This window comes from Haplochromis burtoni, unplaced genomic scaffold, assembly GCF_018398535.1.
Source record: "Haplochromis burtoni strain Fernald_Lab_line unplaced genomic scaffold, NCSU_Asbu1 Contig_45, whole genome shotgun sequence".
NCBI lineage: Eukaryota > Metazoa > Chordata > Actinopteri > Cichliformes > Cichlidae > Haplochromis > Haplochromis burtoni.
The window spans coordinates 2,057,315-2,083,986 of record NW_024582406.1 but is presented as its reverse complement, the minus strand read 5'-3'; the positions used below and the strand labels follow the sequence as shown (position 1 = coordinate 2,083,986).

General features: G+C 39.8%; 1 protein-coding gene across 4 annotated transcripts; it reads right to left on the bottom strand.

Moving 5' to 3' along the window:
• Positions 1–7,784: 7,784 nt before the first annotated feature.
• LOC102299261 (choline transporter-like protein 2) lies at positions 7,785–26,672 on the bottom strand. Of its 4 annotated transcripts, none has more exons than XM_014334995.2 (22): positions 26,501–26,671; positions 19,661–19,709; positions 19,511–19,584; positions 19,333–19,417; positions 18,195–18,279; positions 17,262–17,375; positions 17,102–17,162; positions 16,327–16,447; positions 16,101–16,184; positions 15,897–16,009; positions 14,212–14,343; positions 14,007–14,106; positions 13,713–13,805; positions 13,203–13,287; positions 12,806–13,068; positions 12,606–12,700; positions 12,410–12,513; positions 12,226–12,299; positions 12,058–12,128; positions 11,569–11,660; positions 11,391–11,475; positions 7,785–8,635 (listed from the first exon to the last, which is right to left on the bottom strand). In XM_014334995.2, the coding sequence occupies exons 1-22, from the start codon at positions 26,526–26,528 to the stop codon at positions 8,529–8,531; spliced, it is 2,115 nt and encodes a 704-aa protein (XP_014190481.1). In that variant the 5' UTR covers positions 26,529–26,671; the 3' UTR covers positions 7,785–8,528. The 4 variants fall into 4 exon arrangements, with proteins under 4 accessions (XP_014190481.1, XP_005926793.1, XP_005926792.1 ...); XM_005926731.3 differs by lacking the exon at positions 26,501–26,671 and adding an exon at positions 22,017–22,640; XM_005926730.3 differs by having other exon boundaries at positions 8,554–10,931; positions 26,501–26,672.

The window sequence follows — 26,672 nt, the reverse complement described above, 5'->3', positions numbered from 1 at the left end:
GTGAGTGCTGAGGTGTGTCTGTGAGCGGAGGGGGCGCATCGGACTCCGCCTTACTTTTCCCCTTTAAGGACAGGTGCCTGCTTGCATGTGTTTGTTAAGAGTTAAATGAAACATAGATACAGTGTTTATGGCTATAAACACATTTTTGTTTATTTGGGGTTAAGAAAAACACACTAATTCTGTGGGACTATTTTTTGCAAAACGCAAGTTGACGAGAAGCTGTAGCTAACTAGCTATGCTACCAGCTTGCCACAGTTATCCGTTTTAGAGAGCACGGACTGCTAAAGTGAGTCTATCTGGTTTTTACATGTAAATAAATAAATATAGCCAAAATGGTTTCAGGACGTTTTCCACACATACTGCAACCAGTAACATGTACAATTCAACTGCAAAGCAAACTAAAATCTTTTATGGATCGAAATAAGTGCACACCTGCCATCATCAGTTCAAGTGACTTTTAATGAAACTGTGTCAAGTTCAACTGCTCTTGAAGGCCTTCCTTGACTTGCTGGTTCCTACGGCCGAGCAAGAGCTTAGAAAACATTTCAGGGATCTCATTGCTGAAATGGAAAGGGTTGCAAAATAATTTCCAAGGCATTATCTATACCGTGGAATACAGTAAGCACAGTAATCAACAAGGGGGGAAATATAACTGGATGTCCCTCCAAAATTGATGAAAAGTCTGGTCAGGAGCTGCAGGAATTCCAGGTGTGGACTGGTCATGTACTACATGTAATAACAATGTATGTAGTCTTTGTGTGAGCAATGTGGTAACAAGGAAAGACAAAGCAAAAGAAATGCATTTAAAACCTTTGGGGAAACAAACATCTAGTCTCAAAAGAGCATGTGGGTAAATCTTTCTTATGAGACCAGTGTTTAATTTTTTGTCCATAATTCCAAAAGATATGTTTGCCACAAAAACAGGACTGTGCATCACCAAAAATACCCACATGGAAGCGCGGTGGTGCCTTTGGGACGATTTATCATCAGCTCGAATTGGAGCATTAGTCAAAGTTGGGAGGAATTGTCACAAAACATTCAGGTATCTGCTAGAACACTGCAGAGGAATAATACATTTGAGCAAAGCAAAACCCCAAACTTACATCTAAACTAACAAAAGAATTAACTTTTCAGAGGATTAAAGACTTGTAGTGACCCAATTGTAATAGTTTCAAATGACACATTATAGCGTATATGCACTAGAAGCCTGTTTAAAATGCTACAGTATTAATCACCCAAAAAGAAAATGTGCATTCTGGGTAATGAGTGTTTAAACTGATGCTTTTATTGCTAATACCTAGGCTGGATTATCACATAGGCATTGTGCACACTGGATCACGTCACTTGGCAGTACACCCAAGCAGCAAATTTTAGGTTTTGGTGCTTTTATAACCAAAAACATGGGTATATATTTTTATTTCTTCATAATAGAATTATTATTTTGTAGAATACCAAAGCTCAAGTTATGAAAGGGGGAAAAGTTGCTCTCCGTAATGATTCAGAGCTATTATGTGTGTATAGGTCTTGTTATTGAGGAAAGAAGAAAAGTTGGATAGGTCCCATCAAACATTTGTGCCCAGAGTCTCCAACTTGATCATGTAAGCATGGATATTTTTATAGTGGGGTGTTACTAAGCACGATCATATTCAGAAGCTGTCCCCTACATCATCTGCCTGAAAGTCTTCCTCAGTAATCTCCAGTAACTACACATCTCTGTAAGTTCAACATTAGACCATGACGGGCGTTCAAGCTAATTGTGAGATTCCAAAACAGGCCATTCAGGAACAGAGTCCATAGCCTCTCCTTTAGCAGGTGAATGTAAACACAGTCTTCTAATGTCAAACTCAGCACATGTCACATCATTTTCCGCTGTGAACATTAAGCATATAAGCAAATAGCTTGTTGGTTACTGACTGTTCGAAAGGGTTACACAGAAAACACAAGTATGGAAAAATGTGTGAAATTCAAAGTAGGAGAATGTTATCAGGATCACCTGATATGGTCATAAGATCAGGACAACTGCAGATTTCTGTCTGTCACTGATTCCACTGATATGTTGTTGCTAAAAAGAAAGCAAGTTATATATGTAATTAAGTATGTATTTTATTGATTTTTAAGCTATATTCAACTTTATTGTTGATGATCTGTATGGAAATATATGTATGCTTAATCCCCATGTTATTTTTGTTCTCTAACCTATGAACTATGAGGAAATAAGTGCGTATGTGTGCTCGTGTTCCGTCAGTCCACTGGCTCCAGCGTTTCGTAGAGCCAACTGTTCTGTGAAAAGCTGGTGCTTCTTTTCTGTACTTGGCATTTTGCTCAGTCACGTCCTTCTTTTATTGTTCAACAAAAGCATCACGTTGTCTTTGTTTAGTCTCCTTCAGGGACTCCCTGAAACACTCAGCCACAAATGCGTGATCAAGCGTTGCCAGATGTTTTGGGTCACAACTATTCATGGGTGCTATCTCATACAAGTCGTATTGAAGTGTTTTGTGGTAACAAAAGCAGTGAAACAATTGATAGGAGAGACTTCCTGATTCTACTTTGTCTCGGAGCAGATCACGTTTCCATTTTCCAGCCAGAGATTCCCTAAAGCTACGTCACTGCTTTAACACTTACAACACCCTTAGACGTCATCCACCAAATTCTAGTCACTGTTGATGGTGCTGGCGTCATGTTCTGTTGGGAGGCCAGAGGCACTACTAACACGGGCCAGTTGTAACATGCTCAGTTCCTCAAAGCAGAAACTTTGTTTTGAGAAACTCTGCATGCTAATGTGCAGAATTCATTCACAGAAAAGTGATTTTGACATAAGAAAGTTACTTTTTGGGATGTGAATTTAAATTTATGTCAATTGTTTCCCTGGATTATATTCATGCTAATATAGGCTTTGCTATCTAGAATACAAGACTGGACCCTGGATGACATATAAAAGGAGCAGGATGTCACAGAATTGGAGCCCCGCTGTTTGTCTATCCTTGGCACCTTACTAAATGGACACATTTAATGTAAAATGATTTAAAACAACATTTAAAAATGAAAATACACTATTTTTTATTTGCACATTTTTGTCTAGATTGTTTAAAACAGTATTAGCTTAAAAACGACTACATATAGACAGGAAAGAAGCATCAGTTCCTCTTTGTCATCTCTTTCATCTCATATTATTCTATTTAGGTTAGAAACTGATCTTGTCTCATCAAATAATCAGTGTGTTTGAGAAAAATGGTCATTGCATCTCAAATCATTGTAAGCCAACTCCGAGCTGCTGAAAAAATGTTATGTTCCAAAGTTTGTACGGATGATGTTGGCTTTGAAATTGAAGTTTGATGCTTGTTTGGTTGGTTGGGTTTTTTGCCCATTGAAAAATGAAGCAGCTTTCAGCCAGAATGCCTCTTAAAAATATTAGACAATAACCTAAAATGTCCACTGGTGTTTCTTACCATTGAAGCGAAGGACTAAATTGTAATTTGGGACACAAAAAATATCTGATGATGAATTAAAATATGAAAAAAGAGCACACATTAATAAAAAAAAAAAACTTCACAAAAGACAACTAGTGACCATTTCTCAATGGTAAATAGCCGCATTTCACATTAATGCAAGATAAAAATGTAATGAATAAATAAATAACATAAAAAAAATTTAGTCAAAAAAGAAGAAAATAGAATAATTGCTTTTTTAAACTTTTTAGACAGATCTAAAAGTATAAGTGCTAAACATTTGTTAGCTTACATTATTAGAAGCCACTACAGTGCTGCAATTCATTTGAGATATAACAATTTAGTATGAATACATTTTTTTCTGTGTTGCAATAATCTCTTTCTGCTGTTAGAATAAATAAAAATGATGTGATGCAGTCAAGCTAACCCATTCTTGGAAAATAAAATCCTTTCTCAACTGGGTCTACCCACTTCCATGCAGACTGTTGGGGTGATGTCATACATGACTTGTCCTTACTAAGTGGTGATGCACAGGTCCAAATATATCCAGTTCAAGCTCATCGCTTCACAAAACAGCCCCCTGTAGACTTCTTCAGACCTATGCATATCTTCTTGCATGCTGAAGTATGTCTGGCAGACTGTATCACAATTTAAACTTGAGATTTCCTCTATTAGCTTCTGAAATGGAAGCTTTGTATTTACACTCATTCAGTGTCATTGGGTTAGGGTTCCTAACAACTGCATTTAGTAACAATTTGGATGTCTTACTAGGAACTAGTGAATTGTGGTGATGCTTGAGAAAGAGAACAACCAATGTTGCTGAGATTGGCAGCTGGGTTTCTCCTGGAAAAGGTTTGATCTGGAATACGGGGTACGGTACGGTCTTGATTAATGATTGGGCTAAAAGAGCAGCATTTGCTTCTCGACTCCAGATACCTGATTGATTTATGATATTGCGAAGCAGTAATGGATAAAGAAAAGCTGGCCAGTGGGTCCCTCAACCCATCATAAAGAAACACATTTACAGGTAGTTAATAGAAGACTCTGGATTTAGGAATTCAAAGACTTCAGAGGTTGACTTGCGCACAAAAGGTGCAGCAGCAGTACGGAATGCAGACAGACTGTTTCTTATCTGCATAGCACCTGAGACGAATACCTTTTGAATGTCGCCCTAAGCATCACCTCATGACAGGAGCTGGAATGGACATGTGTTGTTTATCGACAGCATGTTCACCATTTTGGATTTAGTCTCAATCTTTTATAGCCACAAATGGTGAACTTGTGCATTTAGGAGAACAGCTATAACAGTGAAATACTGAGCTTACCTTTACAAAGGTGTTACTCTATAAGAGCTAACTGATTCAGTAAAGTGGTTCTTCACAGTTTCTATGCATTTATAACTTTACAATGGTAAATGACATACCCTGCAATATATTAGCTTGCATCCCACACACAAAACAAGGAAGTCGGCCCTCATTATCTTTACTCAGCCTTTTTTTAATAGGGGGGAAAAAGCACTTGAACTAGAAACGACTGAGGGATTACCAAAAAGCTGTGTTACATTGTTCAGGGTTAGAAGGCTCACACAGAGACGGTGAGTGCACACCAGTCAGTCTTAAGGACTCCACCACTCTTGTAAATGACTCTCGGGCTGTTCAGGTGTTCTCTGGAAGGAAAAAAAACGAGCTTTGTTGACCACTTCAGGACCTCTGACGTGAAACCGCTATGAAAACAGCATCTTGTGGGATCAGAGGTCTTAAACATTGTTCACCCAGGTTCCCTGGAAGTATTCATAGAGCATGATGTATTATGCCGCAAGTCAGGTGGGTTACTGAATCAGCGCGCTGCATCTACGCAAACCACGAGCAGATCAAATCAGTCGGTCATGGGTAATGTAACATAAGCGAGGTCTTGGCCAAGAAATACCACAAACCTGCCCTCTGTGCATGCTGACTCAGAAACAGAATGATGCATGGATTTGAAGGTAGCAGATGGTATTCCGGTTCTGCGTCGTAGCATGTGTCATGGGTGTTTATAGTGTCATGGCTTCATATCACTGAATTTTGCATCTCAATCCTCTTTGCATGTGGTCTCTCCGACCATGTATGATATGTCTTTCCTTGAATGACTCATCGTCCATGTGGAAACTCTAAATGGTAAATGGCCTGTATTTATATAGCGCTTTACTAGTCCTTAAGGACCCCAAAGCGCTTTACATATCCAGTCATCCACCCATCCACACACAGGTGATGGCAAGCTACATTGTAGCCACAGCCACCCTGGGGCGCACTGACAGAGGCAAGGCTGCCGAACACTGGCGCCACCGGACCCTCTGACCACCACCAGTAGGCAACGGGTGAAGTGTCTTGCCAAAGGACACAACGACCGAGACTGTCCAAGCCGGGGCTCGAACCGGCAACCTTCCGATTACAAGGCGAACTCCCAACTCTTGAGCCATTATCAAACTCTAGCATGTAGCGCTGCAGTGGATGACAGGTTTGAAGGAAAGGTGTGACACTTGGAGTTCACTCAGTATTGGCATCATTCAAACATTTACTTAGTGTCACAGAGGAGCTGTACTGAAAATGGAGGGAAGCGACACTGAGGCAGTGGCTCAGAGTCAACGTGACAAAGTGCATGCACCATAAACACAGCTTGAGAAGTCTTTGAATTCTTTAAAACAAAGTACAATGCTTAAAAAAATACAGGTTCAAGTACAGCATCAAGTCAAAATGACCTCCAGTAGGACACTAGTGTGAATGTCTCTGACCGAACAATCAGAAATAGACTTAATGAGGGTGGCCTGAGGGCTTGATGTCCTGTAGTGTGCCCTGTGCTCACTGCCCGGCATTATGGAGTCCAACTGGCATTTGCCATAGAATACAAGAATTATTGAGGTCCACCAATAGCACCCTTTGTTTTTCATAGATGAGACCAAGTTCACCCTGAGCACATGTGACAGCCATGAAAGGGTTTGGAGAAGCCTTGGAGAACATTATGTGGGTTGTAAAATTGTTCAGCATGGCCATTTTGGTGATAGGTCACTGACAGTGAATCATATCCATGGAGGGACACACAAACCTCTGCAGGGTAGGTAACAACACCCTGACTGCTATTAAATATTGGGATGAAATATCTGGACCCAGTGTCAGACCCTCAACTGGTCCAGTGGGTCCTGGATTCCTCGTGGTGTGTGACAATGCCAAGTCTCATGTGACAAAAGTATGCAGGCAGTTCCTGGGAGGATAAAGAAACTGACTCCATTGACTGGACCCCACAATCACCTGACCTAAATCCAACAGAAGAACTCTGCGACATCATGTTTCGGTTGCACGTCAAACTGTTTGGAAGCTCAGTGTTGCCCTGGTCCAGATCTGGGAGGAGCCCAAGCACGTGGGAACCATACACACTGCTGAGAACCATTCTTGAGCTTCAGTGAAATTTCAGCAAAAAGGACGAGCCTGCCATGTCATTTTGTTCCCTCCTTTATCTTTGAATTCAGCCCTCTATAATTTGATAACTGTCATTTTCATCAAACATTGTGGCATCCTATTCCTTCCTACAAATTTCCCCCCAAAATTATTAATATAGATACGCAACATGATTTTTCCCCATAACGATCAGATGTGTTTTCAAAGTGTTCCTTTAATTTTTTTTTTAGCAGTGTATTCATTCAAAATCAAGGGCATCCTGTTACCTGTTCGAAAACACTCTGCATTAAAACATTTCCAGAAGTGTGTCTACTGGCAGCTCTCTGACTGAAGGTCCTGTCTCTGAACCGTAACGGAGTATTTTAAAAGTATTCAGCCATATTCCATTACTGCAGAGTTGTTGATGATTCCTAGAAAGTTGATTTTTATCAAACCCTGACAGACTTTCCCGCATTAGTCATTAGACACTTACGTAAAGCCAGCATTTACACACTGCAGGTGATTTTACTGTGCCACGCTGAATGACCTGTAGTGAGGATATGCACACCCTCTCATGGTCAAACGTAGAACAGCAGCTAGGATTTTATGGATTTCTACAAACTGTAACTATGTTTTCCAAGTTTAAAGCTAAAAGGAAAGATGTGACATTTATATGTTAGTTTTGTAAGGATTTATTCAAAATCAATATATAGAATTTTTTTATTTGGGGGGGAGGGGATGGTCACACTCTCAGTTCCAGCAGGGAACAGAAAGTGTGACCATTTAAGCTTAGAAAAGAAACTAACCTGAGCTTATCCCCAGTACCTGAAAGACTCGAGTCACATCAGGTCTATCAGAATGACACCAATGCTGAAGTACTGGGAGCACCTTAAAGCCTTCGGTATATGAATATATAAAGAGTCACATGGATTTTTATAGAAAACTATGTTTTATTTGAAAACAGTTCAGCTTCACATAACTGACATAAAAAAAAAAAAATCCCCTCATCCGAACCAGCACATCTATCAAGATACAAGGTTTTTTTGCTTTTGGTTATATTTCCATATGGCTGCTGATGACAGGAACACCGCAGCACCAGATGCTTTAGGCAAAGTGGTATAAAAGCACTATGTATACCTGACTGCTGGGGTAATGGCTTTGGTGCCTACATGGTTAACTGTTAATTCAAATATGACACAAGTTATACATATTTATAGATATTTAAAAAAAAAAAAATACAAGAATAAAAACAGATCATATTACAAAACTGTAGCAGATGACCCTTTATATGTACCTTCCTGTACTACTCAAATATTAACAGTAAAACATGACAAAAAAAAAAAAAAAAAAAAAAAACAAGAATTCTACATACCACTAACATGTTTGTTCATTTTTCTTTTTCAGTTGATAAACGTGCAGTCTCTACGTTTTTAACATCCACAAAACCTGCCAGACTTCATGATGCTTTCAGCAAGAAACAAGATGTGGGAATGTGGACATTTTTAGGTCTGTGTCCAAACTGAGGTTCAGAAGAGCTTATGAAGCATTTAGTAATAACCAAATTCAGCAGACACAGCTTATAATCGATGACATGAACTTGTTATCCAACTTCAAACTCAACAAAACCCCAGTTGTCTTTAGCCCACGATCTCACCCCGCTACACGGAGTGGTCTACTGAGCTGGGTCAGTCTTGTTCTTCTTTTTCAGGATTTTGAGGAGGTTCTCGGACATCATGTAGGGCCTCTCCGGGCTGCCGTCATTCCTCTCCAAATCCTCCACTAGAAAGAGGTCAAAGAAAAGGACATTAAACCATGCTTTCGAGGACTTGGCATAAGTTTAAATGAGCATTAGATTTTGCAATGTATATTGACAGGTAGGAAATCTGAATGAAAACCTTTCAGTTCTGCAAAAACAAACAAACAAACAAACAAACAAACAAAACAAAAAAAAGCATCCGTTTTTTTAATTAAACAGATATCACTGGTTAAATTGTGTTTATTAAACCAACTGCACTGCAAAACACACAGTCATTAAAAAAATATTTTAAAAGGCAAAGCTACGCTAATTTACAGTTTAAAAAACCAAAACAAAAATTGCACGACTAAAAGACTCACCAGCATTCATTAAACAGACAAATGTGTTATGGCTTAGAGTGAACATAGATTAAAGTGCTTCACTGAGTGTATTAAAAAAAGATTCTGTTTGCATCAACTGTAAACACTAATGTGCAAAACATTAATAATGCTGTCAATTAGGCACATGATTGGCTTCAAGTTTCTATTAGCTAGTGGCAGTGCGAGCATGTTTTATGGAGGCAACGCCGAGTTAGAAATATGAAGTCACCTCATAGGGAGCCATTTACCCAGATGTTCACTGAAGTTTCACATTTTCAATAGCCATAAAACATCTGCCAGCTTTCAGCACGCTAAACAGGATGAAGCGAGTGTCAATAAATCTCTGAGTGTGAGGTGACATCACTCGTATCACAAAATTCATACAACAATTAAACACATACCAAACTCCTGCCTGCTGTAAAGCCCTTCTGTTTGCTGAAGTTGACCCTTCGCTAAGCCCCACCTCCATAGTGACGAATAATGTCTGTTGTGCTGATTTATTTGAATTATTTTAGAAACAATCACAAACTGTATATAAAACACGAGCATGGCCACTATGACATCACCTTTTGGTTTTTGGAACCCCAACTTTTGGCCCTTCCCATCGTATAATGTTTGTTTGTTTGTTTTTTTAACAAGATATGAAGTGTGAGGGTGGATCTCTTCAAGTCTGTTAGAGTAACTTGGACCATAATTAGTAGTTTAATCATTTTTCTGTACTCATGATATCACACTAGCCACTGATGACATCATCAGTTTGAGGATTGCATTTACTGAGGTCATAAATATAGTAAGTAGTAGGCTTGTTTTCCCACAGACTTCCATATAACTTGAGTCGCCGCCCCCTACTTGCCGCTAGGATAAAAGCAGGTTTAAGACACAAATGCAACTCTATTAAACTACCCTATTACATAAGAAAGTAGTTTGTTTAAAAGACTCTGGTTATAGCTTCTACAGGGTTTGGTTACCAGCTGTAACCAGAGTTTTCTTGTCCTATACTGTACTACAGTAGTGTGATTTTGTTTGTTTTTGTGTTCGATTTATTATTACTATTATTTCCTAGCAACAATCCATGCTTTAGGCTTACTTTTAGGCAGTCTACTTTACTTTTGGTTAAAATATTTGCCTAACAAGCAAAAGATCACCAGTTGGGGAGGAGACAAATTCCTAGCAGGGTTACATCAGGAAGGGCATCCAGTGTCAAAATCCACAAGATCAAATATGCAGATTGGATCGCTGTGGTGATGCCTTGCGAGTAAAAGAACCACTAAAAAAATGAAGCCACGTGCTTTACTCTTAAATGTGTTTTCTAAATATAACAAATAGTATTCGACAGTATTTGCTGTGAGTTTGTGAAATTCTACTGCAGACAACGTGGTATCCGCTGCTGTATAAAACGCTACTTAGTGTCGGATGTAACAGTTTAAAGACCACCAGAGGCAAACGAAACCAAGCCTAGATAATCCATTTAGGGAACGTTCAACGTCCTATTACCTCAGGAGGATGCTGAAATCACTCTGAACTGAAAAACTTCCTTCATTCATTTTGAAACTTGCAGGGTTGCATCTGCACAAAGTGGACTAAAGCAAAATGCTGAATCCCTGCAATTTTAAGGCGTGGTGTTTTGTAGCTGTACTAGTATCTGAGAGAAGTTAAGGGAGCAGATGACAGAGTCCCAGCTCATACTTTGAAAGGGTTCAAAATAAAAAGACTTTCTGGATTTTGCTCTGCCTGTAATTAAGTGGAAAATCTGAGTTTTTCCCCCCACAAACTCCTCTCTAAGCCGTGTCCTCCTCCTGAGCCTCCTGTTTCAGCTGGGTGTCTTCATCGTGTTGCTGCTGCTGCTGAGCGGAGGGCTCAGATGGATCCTCCTCCTTGTTCTTCCACAGAATCTCACGAAGACTTGGCGACATGTAATAAGGCCTCGCAGCTGAGCCGTCATTGCGCTCCAGGTCTTCACCTTATCGTGTTTTTGATTATTTTGTGTTAATGGGTGAATGTGAAAAAAATTTATGTATACACCAGGGTGTTAGAGGGCAAGTGGGAAGGGAAATAAGAGGGGGCGAATTAGGAAGTGAGAAATAGGAAAGGAGACACAAAAAGAGAAAGAAAGTCAAATGGCAAGCAAGCAAAAGCACCCAAAGTATCACTTCATCACCAAGCAGCAACATTTTTCAGGCTAACAGGAGCAGGCTGTTATTTTGAAATGTAGCACACCGTATTTCATGCAATTTAAAATTAGTGACAGCCCAACACCAGAAGCAAAGTGAGAAAAGTTTTCATTTCGCTCATTCCTAACATTACGCCCTTCCTCCACAGTTTTTTTTTTCCCCTTTCACGTAAGAACCTGTTTGGACGTTTGCGTGAATAATTTGAATTACATACAGATGTCACAACTGACTGAGAATGTGTCACTTACAGAAACACAGGAACAGAGTGTCCACGCACATGGAGTACACGCTGAAGAATGCATGGGCGATGAGGTATGAGCAAACCACCATAGTCTGATAGAGATGACAACAACCACACAAACATTATCCTTCAACAAAACAATTAAAGACAAGAAAAGAAAAAAATAGAAATTCAGTCCTGCTTACCAGGATGGGTACCCAGTAGTAGTTCAGGGTTGGAGCTGTATTCTGAAAGGCTTTCACTCTCCCAGAGAAGAAGAAGAAGAAGGAAAAGACCCCTGTGGAGAGAAACCCCAAAGAATATATAAATACAATTCCCATGTACACTACACAGTCTGAGCTGATGATTACAATTTCTATTAGCTATAAATAATGTTGTACATTATAAAATCAGTGGAAGCGATCCAGTCCTATTTAAAGCTCCAATTAAATCCTACTTCCAAAATATAAACAGATCCTAAAACACCACAGTTTGCAAGTTTGCTCTTATTAAAGGAGCCAGCAGGTCCTGCAGTAAGTTTGCAGGATTTCATCTGCTATGCAGACTTTTCTGGACTGTGAGTTGAATCGGTCATCCAGCGATGGGTCGACACAATCTTTCCAGGAAATGCTGGTTTAGTCTGATATGGTCAACATTAAGAAAAAAAAAATTACATAAACAAAAAGCAGACTTACCCAGAAGCCCAACAATGAGCAGTTTGCCCAAAAATAAAATGAAATCTGTCACTTTATCCAGCACAGCCACCCTGCCGGGATTTAAAAACAGGCATTTACTCCAGTCAGCTTTATACGATTAAACATTTAACAAAATGCTTCCTGATGAGGTGATGATTTTACACTCACCTGATCACATTCCTCATGAGGAGGAAGAAGGCGTCTCTGGCAGAGGTGCAAAAGTTTTTCCCATAGATCGCCGACTAGAGGCCAAATGCAGTCATTACATCAAGATAACATTTAACATTATAAGTACCAAGCTTTTAATCACACCAGCTCAGAGACTTGAATAAATAATAACTGAAACACGTACCATAATATACGCATTTCTGTTCAGGAACTTGACAAATTTCTCCAGACACCAGAAACAGCACTTCAGACAGCACAACAGGAACTTTGCAAACTTATTTTGGGCTCCTGTGAATGAGAGCAATCAACCTTTAACAGATGTTAGACTTAAATAGGTCACTTTTATGGAGTCATTTATGACTCCATAAAATGTAGCAAACCTTTTAGCTTGTGGTCCAGATACTCCAGCAAAACCCTGATGATCTGGATGATGGAGAGGATAAGGGAGCCAAACGCCAGAGTCCCTGTGTGATACCTAAAACAATTAAAGAATTAAAACAGGAAGTATGTTTCAGGACCCGGCAAAGCAAATGTCAGAAGACAGTTTTACTAAAAGTCTTCACCCAACACAGATACAAACCTGAGAGATCTCCCAAGAGAAGAAAACACTGGGAAAGCAGGAATGTCATCTGGCTTTTTGGCAGCCCAGTAGTAAGAAGCAAACGCCCCGGCTAGGGTCATCTGTCCTAGTCCCAAGACAAAATTGGCACACCAAAAGAAGAGGAAGACGTTGTAGAACTGCAGGGCAATTAGGTATTTGTGGTAAGGGGTCTCTCCACCGTAGAAAGCAAAAAGGCACTTTGAGTCAGCACACTGGGCTTTCATGGGACTCGTCGAGTAGTTCTGAACAAAGACACGGTTAATTTAGTGACGCCGCAAATATATTTCTCAAATCCAAAACGTTAAATCCAAGCAGCATGCATGGAAGTGAAGTGAGATGAAAATTTAACACACAAATAAAGAGGAGAAAAACTTACAGCCGGGTCACACGTTTGTCTTGAGTAGTCACAATTTGTCTCATTGAAGATTTTGTAGATAGGCTGATTGGACGTGGACAAGAAACTGATCAGTTCTGTTAAGGCTTACCATCATCAACTGATAACAAAACTGACAATTATGAGTGTATAATAATACTACTAATAATAAAGAATAATATGCATGTTCCTCTGTTTTGATTGGTTTATTTGTTCATGAATGCAGTGCACTTTAATCACGCAGCTGCAGAGTATGCATGATCAAACTTCAACCTTAGCTTTTAATGTGAATTTACCAGCCCTGTTCATCATCCCTGCACAGACTCCGTCTAAGGTATCTTTACCTCAACTGTTCATTCAGTTCATTCATAGACACATTAATTTTTTAAGTCAGTTTAAAAGTTTAAATTCTTCAAGAACATTAAAAAAACAAAACAGTTCAGAGTTGTATTTTTCATTTCCTCATCAACCCTAAATAACAACACTACCACGAACAATAGCTTGAAAGGATACACAGCAGTTACTCCCCAGTAGGCAATGACCACAGCCAGGAGGAGGAATGTAAACAGTGGGTAGAAAAGGGAACACAACATATGTCCAATTGCTCTGAAAACAGGATCACAGCATCAGTCGTAAAACAAAATGCAAACATCTACCTTCACAGTTATGTATCAGGTTCTTTATCTGCACCCTTAATGCAGCGCTTAAATCCATTACTGTGAGTCACTCTAAAATAAACAATATAACGTCTAAGTTTTATTGATCTGTTTCTCTCCTACTTGCTACAGCTCTAAAATGAAGGCTGACCTGCTGGCTTCTTTAATAAGAGCAATGGCAATGAGGATCCTCTTCCAAAGGAAGATGAGCAGCAAAATGATGATGACCTCCACAATGGCTAGAATAATAACTATATAAGGAGATAAGAGAAAAATCATGTGAGTGTCTCAAGTTTAAATCAACATATGTTGAATGTGGATGATAATCCATGGAGATTTTGAGGATGTATACTGACTGAAGGCCAGCCAGGTCTGTCTAATTTGCAGGTAGACTGTGAAATCTGTCTGGAAGCCCAGATCCTTGATAGTCACATTAGCGCCGGCCTCTCCTTTCAGGGCTGCATACTCCATGTAGCAATGGAAGATACCTAATCAGCAACAGGAAGCACACAGAAAAGCAAATAAATTTTTTGGGAAAGCAGGTGGAAAAAGGGGCCTTATTTCCTTTTGGGTTTGCTTCCAAACAGACGAGGAGATCTCTTTCATTTCAAGAGTCAGATCAACTGTGAATCGGTTACAATGATAACTTTGACATCTACCTCAGCAGTCTTCTCTCTCTGCCCCCTGCTGACCCTGAAAAAACTGTATTCTTTTCAGTCAATAAAAAAGCCAATTAAGGCACAGAAATGTTGGATAAGTAAAATCAAAGGTCAAGTAGGATACTAGATCATTCTTAAGAACATTCTTACTATATTTGCCGCAGATCATTTTACAGTGATGTTTATCTTCACATTAGCCTAGCCTATTTTCATCAATCTTTCCATCTTGTGGCCACAATTTTCTTTTATCCCTGGTAGCACACTTTCCTTGTATCCCATTGGAAACAGCAGCACACCTCTCTTTCAAATGAGTATTAATTTCTGTTTTTTTGGTTTTTGTGGTTTTTTTCCCCACATGCCGTTGTGGATGAGCTGATGGAGAGGAGACAACATCAGCACTTTCAGATTAATCTGAGAAATTACGTGGTTCAACACGTCTGCAAAGTTTAACTAGTTGTTTTGCTAACACTCCACATTCATTTTTCAATTCCACTCCTTTAGAACAGATTTGTTTTCAGTTGACGGTCTTATGGTCGTCTGTTAAAGCCATAAAAATACAAACTTGCATTGCTCTTTCTTTGACTGTAAAATCAGTCTGTCAGTGATTCTTCAGTAGTACACTGGAGAGTAGCAAGGTAGCAGAGATTGAGGGTTACGTGGATGGTAGGAGTTAAAAAGAAAAGCTTAAAGCAGTTAAAATAAAAGTTAATTACTTTTTGAGACACTGAAACTGAACTCTGCGCTAAGCTTGCCAAGTGTGAACAGCACTGTTTAGAGATACTTTGAAGTAATCTGTGAAATGATCAATGACTTGGTAATGATGGAGAAAATCCTTTTCCCACAATAATGAATGTGTGTTTTTTTAATATACGCTTGGTAAGCACATGCAAAATTAAGCATTGCCAGCTGTTTGTTTTTGCATGAGACACATCTTTCCCCCAAAGGTGTCTCATACTCTCATTCCTTTTAGTGTGAAAGGATCAGGATAGGATATGACAGGAAGTGACGCTGTGTTTTTCTTCACACTCAATTAAACAAATGGCACATTTTTATTCAAATAGAAAATCTAACATCACAGCTGTGGGTCACTTCACTCAAACTTTGCATCTTCCTTTCATGCAAATTCCTTCAGTTTGCATTTTTTCCACACTGACTACAGTTTTCTGACAAGGACTTTCACAATTTATCCCCAGTCAAAAGTTACCAACCCTGCATTAATATTCCTGCTGTGCTGAATACTAGTGTATTCACTGAGCATGCTCACGGTTATACTGACACTCATGATTTACTTGGTGACCAGCTAGTCTGGACCTGCTTTCTGGGTAGGACCAGATTACTAAGCCATTATGAACCACAATGATATTTTCCACCTTGTCTCTTACCATAGCCTATTACCGCTACCAACATGGCAATCATGACCCAGACCATGATCCCTGCCAGGAAGCGGAGGAGGATGAGGAAGACGAGGCTGATGATCATGGCTATAACCAATCCCCTGCAAAGAGGAGGTACGGTCAATTTAAGGAAAATCTCTTTGCAATACAAACAGAGCTGACAAGGATGAAAAAGGAGAGTTTATTACTTACAAGAGGATCCAGTACCAGCAATGTGTGAAATCCTCAAAGATTTTCATCACCACCTGACGAGCTTCCATTACCACAGTGGCATTCCTGTGGAGAGAGCCCCGTATGTTTATCTGCTTCAGGAATTTCTCATCACACTTTATTTGTAGTGGCCGGTTGACACAGACCAAGAGAGAGTAATGTAGTTGAAAACTAGCTGTGTCGCAAAATTCTACTGATGTATACTCACTGTACACCAGCAACAAGGTCTTGGGCGTTTCTAATTTCATTTCCATCATTAAATGTGGAGCTGTTTCCCACAGTTATCACCCCTCCTTTCATGCCCAAAGCTGGGAAGCACCTGCGGGTGACTGAAAGAAAAGTAGAGAAACGTGTCATTGTCAAAAATACAAAAACAAACAAATGAAATGTGTTTCCCTACATGTGTAAAGAATAATACAGTTTTCTGTGTGTTATGTCCCCACATAAAAGCTAGGCGATGAGGGTGGGGGGCCAGTAACAGTTGGATCCAGGTGAAATGAAAAGAACGCCAGGCAGAGGTACTCCCACAGCCTCACAGGATGTAACAATGTGTAGTGAGATGTTTTCATAGTGGGGCTTCTTTGGCTTCTTTTTGTAAATTAATTATTTCTAAAAAAAAAGATGTGTCATTTTCAGCTAATAGTAAATAATTTGTACTAGATATTTGTTAAACTACAGTACTAAAATATTTTATAATTCTTCAGCCAGGAAGGAGTGCAGAAAGATAAAGAAGTTCAAGTACAGTGCAGATAAGCAGCACAAATGATGTGATTGAATCAGATCCAATTTATGTTGTCCAGTTGTTAAAAATGGGGTAAGATGGGTTTGTTTGTGTGTATAAATCTGACAGTCTCTCTGCTTGCCTTTTTGTAAAGGTCAAAGGTCATGAATCATGCAATGATACTATCATTGCATGAATATTCCACTCCCCTAAAATTCCTTTGAAAAAGAATCATTTACACATATTTAGAGATTCTACTTACAGGGTTTGCTGGGAAGCAGCATTGCAGGACAGAGACGTTGCTTAAGGATTTCTGCAACACCCTAAAAACACAGTATATCCAAACATAAGTGAAGGTCTGTAGAAAGCATTCGAATATATCGATACCCGAGATAGTACAGAAGACTTCAAGTACAACTCACCATTGTGTTGGTCACTCCTTCTTCGCAGAAGTTTTTATAGTAGGCAAAGTCACTATTGACAGCGTATGCTTTGATTAATGTCATGAACTTATCAGGGCACTTCTCCACACACATCTAAAGATGAACATGGACAGCAGGACAGTCAGGCCACATTCCCATCACAAAAGCAGTCAAAGAAATAATGTAATAATAATCCTTCTTCCGCTTGTTCTTAGCCGTCTCTTCTACAGAAATGAGGCTTTTCCTCCCATCCATTCCTGTACAGGGTTCTAGTTATCGTTGTTCGGGGGTGCACTGGTGAGAGTCCTTTCTTTGAAAGCTTTCATTTCGTACTACTGGCAGGCTTGTTTTCTACTGTGTGGCTCTTTGAATTTCTTTATGACACTTCTCACTCTAGCCCGTGATACCTGGAACCGCTGTGATCTTTGCATATCCACCTCCTGTTTTGTTAGCGTCAATAATTCTTTAAGCTTAAACTGATTTCTTTTGTTTTTGACAATAAAATGTTCCAAAAGAACAGTTCAAACCCATGTTGGAGTTTTTAAATTGTGCGTAAATTGGAAAATAACCCTCAGTTTTCAGTTGATGTTGTTAAGCATTGAGGATTACAAAGCACAGTAGTGGTTTGTACTATGGCTCAATAAAAAGGTCAGTTTTTCCAGGCCTAAAAACACTGACCCTGTTCATTTTGTTTTCTGAAATAATTCTGTTATTTTGGCCAATCACAAATGTATTTTTTCTAAAGAAAACTTGCTGATAGGGGGCTGGGAGAGTAACTTTTATCCTCATCTGTAAACAAAAGCAAAATGCCAACTCTGCCCCAACTCTACACTCATAATTTTAAGCCTTCACGACAAAGCACATAGTGTATATTGTGTTTTTCTTTTTGTTTAAATAAATATTATAAAGATTCATCAACAGAGGAGTTGGCACCTGTGTGGTTGGGCACTGGAACTCCAGCAGCACCATGGGACTGGCACACTTCATGATGTTGAAGTAGAACAAAAAGGGCTTCTTCCTGTTGGGAACAAGACCAAAGAAAGTGCACAGAAATGTACACAAATTTCTAATTAACTATTTTTGTCCAGGGACAACACAATGCTGTCACAACAGTGTTTGCAGGGTTTATTCAGCGGTCCTGCCTTTCAATTGGCTAACATGTGCTAGGTACTTTCCAGTTTACTTTTACACATTCCAAAAATACATGGTGTGGCTATTGAAACAACCCAAAAAGTATACAAATAATAATAATAATAACACTAATAACACAAATGAATGATAGTACCAGGTAAGGAAATTCCCCAAAATTGATTCTTTTCAGCTGGGACTGCAGAAGTCACCTGGATGAGGGACGAAACGTTTCTCCCACTGAAAACGCTACGTCCAGATGAACAGAGTCTACTTTTTGGGAACTAACTTAATGTAAACATGCCAGGAAAGCCTTTGAGTTAACTTGTTAGTCATAATTGATTGTATTAATGTTGCCTAATTAAGTTAGCTAGCTAAGCTTTCAAACCAGTTGTATATCTTTTTAGATGGTGGTACACAAAAAAGCCTGAGGAATCGAAAGAACCACCCAAAACTTTTGAGCCACCCTTCATTTCTGCTTCCAAGGAGCCAGACTCTCTGGCCACTTAACACTAGGCTATGAACCATCAAGGCATAAAAAAGGCACCTAACTCAAGGAATGAACATGAAAGAAACAGACAAAAATAAATTAATATATGTATCTTTAGGGACAACACACCGAACACCAACAAGCTTGTTTTGAGTTGTACAAACTCTGTCTTTTGTCTTATATACATCCATGTATGTTAACACATTTCAATAAACCGTTTCAACTGTTTCAATTTCAATAAACTGTCTATCGATCTCCGGCTCCCTTCTCCCATCACTCGTGAACAAGACCCCGAGACACTTAAACTCCTCCACTTGGGGCAGGAACTCGTCCCCGGCCCGTAGTGGGCACTCCACCCTTTTCAAACTTTCAAAATACCCTAAAGATCACACTCAAATTAAGAAAAATCGTGCAGCAGAGACCATTTTATCTATACTTCGGAAAGCAACTCACTCGAGTGGAGTGCCAGCCTGCCCACAGAACTGTCCTCGGCTGTCTGTGGGGTAGATCACCTTTCTTGGGTCACCCTGGGACCAGGCTGGGTTAGAAAAGAAGAAAAAAAAAGAGAGATATAAAGGTTATGAAACTTGCTTTCAGTTTGGATATTTGTGCTTCTGTGTTGTCTCCTTACCAAGTATTCCCACTGCAATGTAACCAAGTATGGCAATAATGAACAGAATGCAGCAAACAATGTCTGTGCAGCCCCTACAGTGGAGAGAGTTCAAATGGTTAATGGAGTCCTCTGTAGTCATCTGCACAGTGTAACAGCCACATGTCTCACCTGTTCTGGATTGGGCCCCTGAAGCTCGGGTCATGCTTCCTGGGCTCACCTGCATGAAAGGAGAGAAATGCATTGATCAATCAATGAGCTCTTAGCATTGTGGCAACTGAAAGCATGGCTCGCTGAGAGGTTTAACCCTTTAAAACCTGAACCATGAAATAACTGCCAAAAATTTTGAATTTTGACTTGAATAATGGAGTGGGTTATTTTTACCTTTAGACAAAATATAAGAATATATCAAATTTTAATCTGCATACATGAGTTTTAATTTGTAACACACTTGAAGCCATATACATAAGCCATATTTTTGAAATTTAGTCATTAAAATGTCATGTAATTTACATCATTTTTGAGGGTAAAAAAAGTCACGCTGATGATATAGATGTCACACAAAAAAAAACCTCACAAAACACATGTACCAAATACGATACGCTGGGGTTTAAAGGGTTAAGTAAACATCTTTATAATAGCTGCTCATTAATTTATGTTAAAACCAGAGCTGGATCAAGGCCATGGAGCAGTGCAACAGAGTCTTCCTCCCATTTTTCTCACAGATGACTTCCCCTGAAGGCCAGACACGCCCAGAAACTCATCAAATTCCTCCCTGCTGACTAACCGGGAGCTCATATAAAACTCATAATACAGCAGGAGCAAACATCCCATGTGTAAAGCCACCAGCGGAGCTAGTATTGTTGTTTTAATACAGCTCTATGTCAAAACAAAGCTATCATGCTCATCAGTAGACAAACACAACTTCCCAGTTCATAAAATGAGCAAACTTTTTTCTTTTGTCTAAATATGGTTAGATTACAACATGCTGTCTCTTATAATAAGGACTATGTTTTCTGTTCTTTCAGCTAAAGTTGCAGGTTCAAGCAGACACTTGAGCTTGCTGCAGGTTATCTGACGGTAGTGTGTCTGCTATCTAAGCAAATTTCACGTTCCAGTTCCAGTCCAAATTCTCTAATGGTTAATCCACAAACTCTTTAATCCAAATTATACTTTTAATGCTAAATTGTCACAAGAAGCACCCCAAACCTGACACCTGATGTAAACAAGCAAGGAACAGACCTGACAGTGAGGGTTGGTGCTTCAGTGGGGATATCCTGGCAAATCCTCCTATCTTACACTTAAAATAAGAAAGATTTACAAAAGCTCAATTGGAAAGTGTTTGCAGCGGTCTGGGCTCTTTTCCCAGACACTTCTATAGAACTGGAAATGTCTTTTGCAACCACAGTTTTAATGTAGCAGCACGCTAGCTTCACATTTCATACCCATCGTTTATACCGTCTATGGTTTTTGGTGTAGCGGCTCAGCTTTTGTGCTTTAACACATCCTTTCAGCCAGCTCTCTTTCTTGTCTTACACTCACAAACAAAAGGCAGTTGGTCTTTCACAGCCAGGCATATCACCTTTCTATGAGATTACAAAGAACTTTCTGCGAAACAGTGCTGAAGGAGGCAACTTCAACACTCTCACCTCCCATTGGTTTGTTGCTGACCTGATCAGTGGGTCCATAGCTTTGCTTTGACTAAAGAGTTTAAAAAAAAGGTCAGCATTTCAGTGCAGTGAATAATCAGCGGTATAAAAACAACGTTTGCCGAAGGAGGGCAGTTTGGCTCATGCTTAACGAAAACTTAAATGCTATTAGCTTGCGTTGGGAGGGACTGCTTCCTGTTGCCATTACTGTGACAATTATGCCACAAAAAGACATCTCCACCAGCTTCAGACCTACATCATAACAGTGCCCAGACATACACTATTAATAATGTGTAGCATATGGAGTCTTGAAGTATAGACAAACACAACAGCTGTGGTGACTCTGAAGTATGTGACTTATGAATGTGGTCAGTGGGGTTATGTTGCAACAAGCAGTTACAGCCTTTTGAAGAAGTCACCACTTCCTGTTATAGTGAGCGTAGATGTTGTATTTCGTATGTGTTCTGGTATCTAACTTTAACATATTTCAAACAAGTTTAGTTTTTAAACTTTGTTCTGTTCTTCAGTATAAATACACAGATTGAGTCCAAGAAAGAGATCTGCACCTCTGGTGGTTATCTATATTCAACCTTGTAACAATAGTGCAGGAGAAAACACTGATAAGAGACTTGCCACACACCTGTATCGGTGTGCACACACATCCACTGTCGGCAGTGGCACACAAACATTCACAAACACACCCCTAGTCTCAAGGCTGCCGCTGCACTTTCAGGTGTGAGCACTCACGCACTATACAAGAAAGGTAAACAGCCAATCTAAAGATTACCCAGTGATCACCAGCGTGTCTTAGATTCATTTTTTTTTTTTTTTGAAAGAGTGCCTAGTTGAGGCAAAAGTAAAGATAAACAAGTCAGTACCGTTCTTTCCATAATATTCTCCACCCTCAGGCATGTTGAAATTCCTTCCTGGGCAAAAGAAAATGTTTCTCCTTCTTTATCTGGTTCACTTCATCCACCTTTGCTATCTGCTGCCACAAATGACTGAGTAAGGGGAGAATCAAGTAGTTTGGTCGGAAACCAGTTCAACCTGTTCCTGAATAGCCGCACAACCAATGCCCCACCCAACCTATTTCACATTCCCATCCCTAAACACTTCTTTGTTTATCCCGAAAAAAAAAGCAGCCTCTTTCTGACCTGTGCTCCCCCTACAGTACCTCCCCAGCACTTCCAAACATGATTTCTGTCGGCCTGCTTTCCCCCTCTTGTTTCCGCGTAAAGTTGCAGGCAACTTTAACTCATCTACAGAGAGGCTGGAAGTAAAAGAAGGTGTGGGTGTGTGAAAGAGTAGGAGGAGACTAAAGTTCATTTGTGTATGTGATCAGGAACATGTGTTTGCAGTAAACAGAGGAGGAGTTCTCCATCTGGGGGTGGTTTGTGTAAATGCTCTTGCTAATTGAATTCAGGTGTTTGGGATATTTATGGCTGTAAAATGGTCACCTGCAGCGACGTGACAGCTCACAAGCTTAAACACATCAGTATTGAGTAAAAACTAAAATAGTATATGTTTCCTTCCCACGGATCTACTGCACTGAGGGCAGATTGAAACCCAATAAATCTTACAAGCTAGTGATTTTTTTTGTTCCCTGCCTGTATGATTTTGGTCTCCACTTCTGTTTGTTCCGACAGCCGAAAGCAATCAGAGCGTGTTAAACGAACTCATCATTTTAACAAAGAGTCCACAGACAGACTAAATGCCACGAATGCTTTCCACGGACACTCAGAGAAACCAGAAAAAAGGGGAGCTGTAATGAAAGTTTCCATCCAGTTTTTTCTTTTTTTTGGCTAATGTTACTGCACAAGAGAATTACCACTGCGAGCCTTTGGTTTCCTGTACTTCTCTAAACAGCAAAAACGCGTTGCAATAACTGGCACGGCGACACCGATCCAGCTCTTTTCCTTGGAAACTGATTTGAGGTATTAGAATCAAGTGTGGTGGAACTGGTCGAACAGTCATGTGTAACTCATTAGAAATGACCTCCATCTGCAGACAGCTGCTACAACACGTGGGGCAATGCAGTGAGGGAAATGAAGCGAGCACATTTATTTGAAGTTTTAATCTGATAAATACTCTCCAGTGTGCTGCAAGACACACTAGCATTTACTGGAAGCATAAAAAAAAGTATAACATTTCCCACATGTAGAAGCGCTGTAACTTACTAATGAAAGGCCATGTTGGTTTTTAATGAACCTTCACAAAGACGTTTACAGTCCAATCTGCATTATTGTTGTGACTGAAGCTAAAGCTCATGTCCTCCATTGTTTCTTCTCAGCAGTATTTTTTTATTCAGGTGCAGCATTTACTCTTTAGTGTGTCCCAACATTCCTGAGCTTCCCTGTTTTATTTTCTTGATACCTTCCCACACATCCTGGAGTTACATGAAAGCTTCTCAGAGTGTTTTCTAAGGACATTCTGACCCTTTGCAGCACAAAACACACAAGTGGAGCTATATTTTTGTTTATCAGCTGACTGATATACTGGCTATTCATTTAGGACATTTCCTAAAATAAGATTTTACACTTTTATTCTTTAGAAACAATTCAGTGCTTTCAATTTTATTTATTATAGCACCAAATTAAAACAACACTTCACCTTAAGGTGCTTTATATTGTAAGGTAACGAAAAACTCCCTTTTAATGGGTAAAAACCTACAGCAGACATATGCTGATCTCAATATTGGAAACACTGCCCATCTTTGTTGTTGTTTGGGGTTGCCACTTTCTCCCCACGTAGGTTCTCTTTGGGTACTCTCTCTGGTTAGATTCATTGGTAAATCTAAACTCCCTTTAGGTGTGAGTGCATATGGTTGTCTGTCTCTCTCTGTGTTAGCCCAGCGACAGACTGTCCAGGGTGTACCCTAGATCTTCCTCTATGGTGGCTAGGAAAGGCTCCAGCTGGCATAAAGTAAAAATAGATGAAATGTTAACAATAGCTTGTCTTGCTCTCAAGCTGCATAAAACGTTACCAAGGGTTGCCGCTGGTTGCACTAGCTTAAAATCCTGAAGCTAAAGGTCACAGCCCTTCCTGTCTGTGTCCCACATGTCTGTCAGTACAGAAAGAGGGTGTGGTTTATTTCAGTCCAAGTTCAGATCTATTTCCGGTATTACAGAAAAAGCAACACAATGACCACACGCAAAAATGCAAGCAAGCTGTTGGATCCTTTGGGAAATGGTTGCAAAGATTTGGACTCCACTTTTGCAAGAGGAGGGTTTCTTTTGAAAATTGAAGTATTTTCAGACAGCAGCTAATCTTTAAGCTCATCAAAAATGAGCACTTGCACAACAACTTTAACTACATCTAATGAGCATATCAACTGCTATTCTCTGCTGTCAGATGCAAGGAAGAGATTTCTGCTACAGATATGATGCAAAGTGAAACTCACACATTTAATTTCAACTTGGGCTTGTAACACCTACCTAGAAAATCATCATCATAAATACCACCAGCTGACGACAGTAAGTCTCTATGAAGCTGTTTAAAACTTTGTTTATATGACATGAACACTCAGGCACAAATTGGAACAATGTCCTGTGATGATAATAACAGGAACTGTGAGTGAGATAAGGACGTGATCTACAAACACAGACACTGCCAGGGAGAATAAATACAAGACCATAGCTCAGTTTTTACCCAGTAACTCACTCTTGGTGCCTCACACTCTCGTAGTTCAAAGCAGCTGACAAAACCACAAACCTGTTAGCAGAGTCACATAACCCAGATTGGTCTGCAAGGGTATGATCAGGCACCGTTCAGTGCAAACAGAAGGCTGCAATAATAGATGTATTTTTATTTTGTTTTTTTGTGTCAATGCAGCACACGAAGTGAAATGAAAAGAAAGTGAATGGATGAAATGTTTCCAAAAAAAATCTGAATGTAGTTTCAGCATAGTCTAACATGACATGACGGAGAGATCGGGGGGGCATGGAGATCAGGTTTCAAGCTACACTACTAAATATGACTTGTAATTACGCCTAACTTGCACCAGGGCGAGGCTGCATGGTTGTTTCAGGTCCTGTCATTGAGGTTTCTTCATATATTACAGCCTGAAATTACTCCAACGCATAAAACTGGTGGAGATCCTATAGTGTGTTCTGACATTTTCTGCCACATGGAACATTAAGGTTATTGTTCTTTTCTTCTTCTTCTTTTAGTTGTTTCTTTTAGCTGGTATGAAGATTCACTGAAAGATATTAAAGAATTCGAGAGGCTGTAGGCATTCTTACTCACTTTCACAACTAACTACACTGAGCAAACTGACATTGTACAAAGAGGCACACACACATACACAATATTCATTGCAATCTGTGGAAGGTAAATTGAATCAATTAGCCATCATGTGGCAAGCAAAGTGGGAAAGGGAGTGTCCAGGGAAGAGCAGGAGGAACTGCAAGCAGAAGTATCTGGCCTCGCTTTTCATTCCTCCCTATGATCATGTTGATGATAACAGTATAAACTGCAAGCTGCATGTGAAGAGACTGGAAGTTTGTACAAAAGGCACATGTTCTTGATCCAAAAACAGACTTTATGGAAGAAAAAAAACACCTCGCTGCATAACTTTTTGTTTGTTTGATGTTTTTTGTTAGCTTAAATCACTCTTCGTTTCATAGATAACCATTTCCCCTGTACTGATTTCACTGAGCTGTACTACAATTACTATTATGTGCAAGAATAAAAACACATTTTTAACAAGTATTTTGGGATAAGTGGGGGCATAATTACACCCACATTACCTGATTACGAACTACAACAGCCAAAACAGAGAAGCACTGATACTGTAGTTGCAGTCTGCGTTTGAAATGAAACTAAAGATAGCCTTCCCAAAGCAGACTGAATGCACTCGGTGGACAAAATGAGACTCTCTTCACTTGTTTGAGGAATTTTCTAATACGCTGTGCTCTATATGCACGCTGGGTTAGCTGAGCTGCCTGCCATAGCAGTCTGAGGAATGTGGCAGCAACTGGACAAGCACAACACAAACTGGGGCATTGTGCACCCTGACAATATATAGCAGCATACTTCAGGCATCCTGTGTTTTCACAACACACACGCAGAACAGGGCTCCCGTACCGTAACCGAAAACGTTGACTCAGAAGTAAAAGCTAGCTTACATTGCGTTAGTTTGTGACAATACACGGGTTCGACACTTCGCCAGAGAAAGTGCTAACTTGAAAAATTAAAAGTCGAGAATGAGGAAAGGTACTTTACTAAGCAAAGCTGCAGGGACCATTGTGAGACCTACTTTCGCCGCTCCAAAAACGCAATAAAACTTGGTTTTACATTAACTGCCGATAAGGACTTTGGACAAATGAAGTGAGCGTCTCCGTTTCAGGCTTTAAATGTTTACCGTATTTTGATTTCTCTTCCAGTTCCATGATTATGGAATGTTCCTTCTGGACCAGAGATGCTCACGTACGACCACTAAAGCGCATTTCCAGCCCTGACAGACGTCCGTGTGCTGCGCTTCCCTCAACTTGCTCGCTTTGTATAAGTCCGCTCCAAAATCTTCACCGTTCTGC

What these genes read in the sequence shown, in the direction of transcription:
- LOC102299261 (XM_005926728.3), bottom strand. Translation starts at nt 22,050, where the DNA reads ATGCCTGAGGGTGGAGAATATTATGGAAAGAACG. An exon ending in GACCTTGTTGCTGGTGTACA is followed by an intron (nt 16,185 to 16,326) that starts GTGAGTATACAT and finishes CTCTCTCCACAG; the next exon opens with GAATGCCACTGTGGTAATGG. An exon ending in CACTCTGTTCCTGTGTTTCT is followed by an intron (nt 10,932 to 11,390) that starts GTAAGTGACACA and finishes AAACACGATAAG; the next exon opens with GTGAAGACCTGGAGCGCAAT.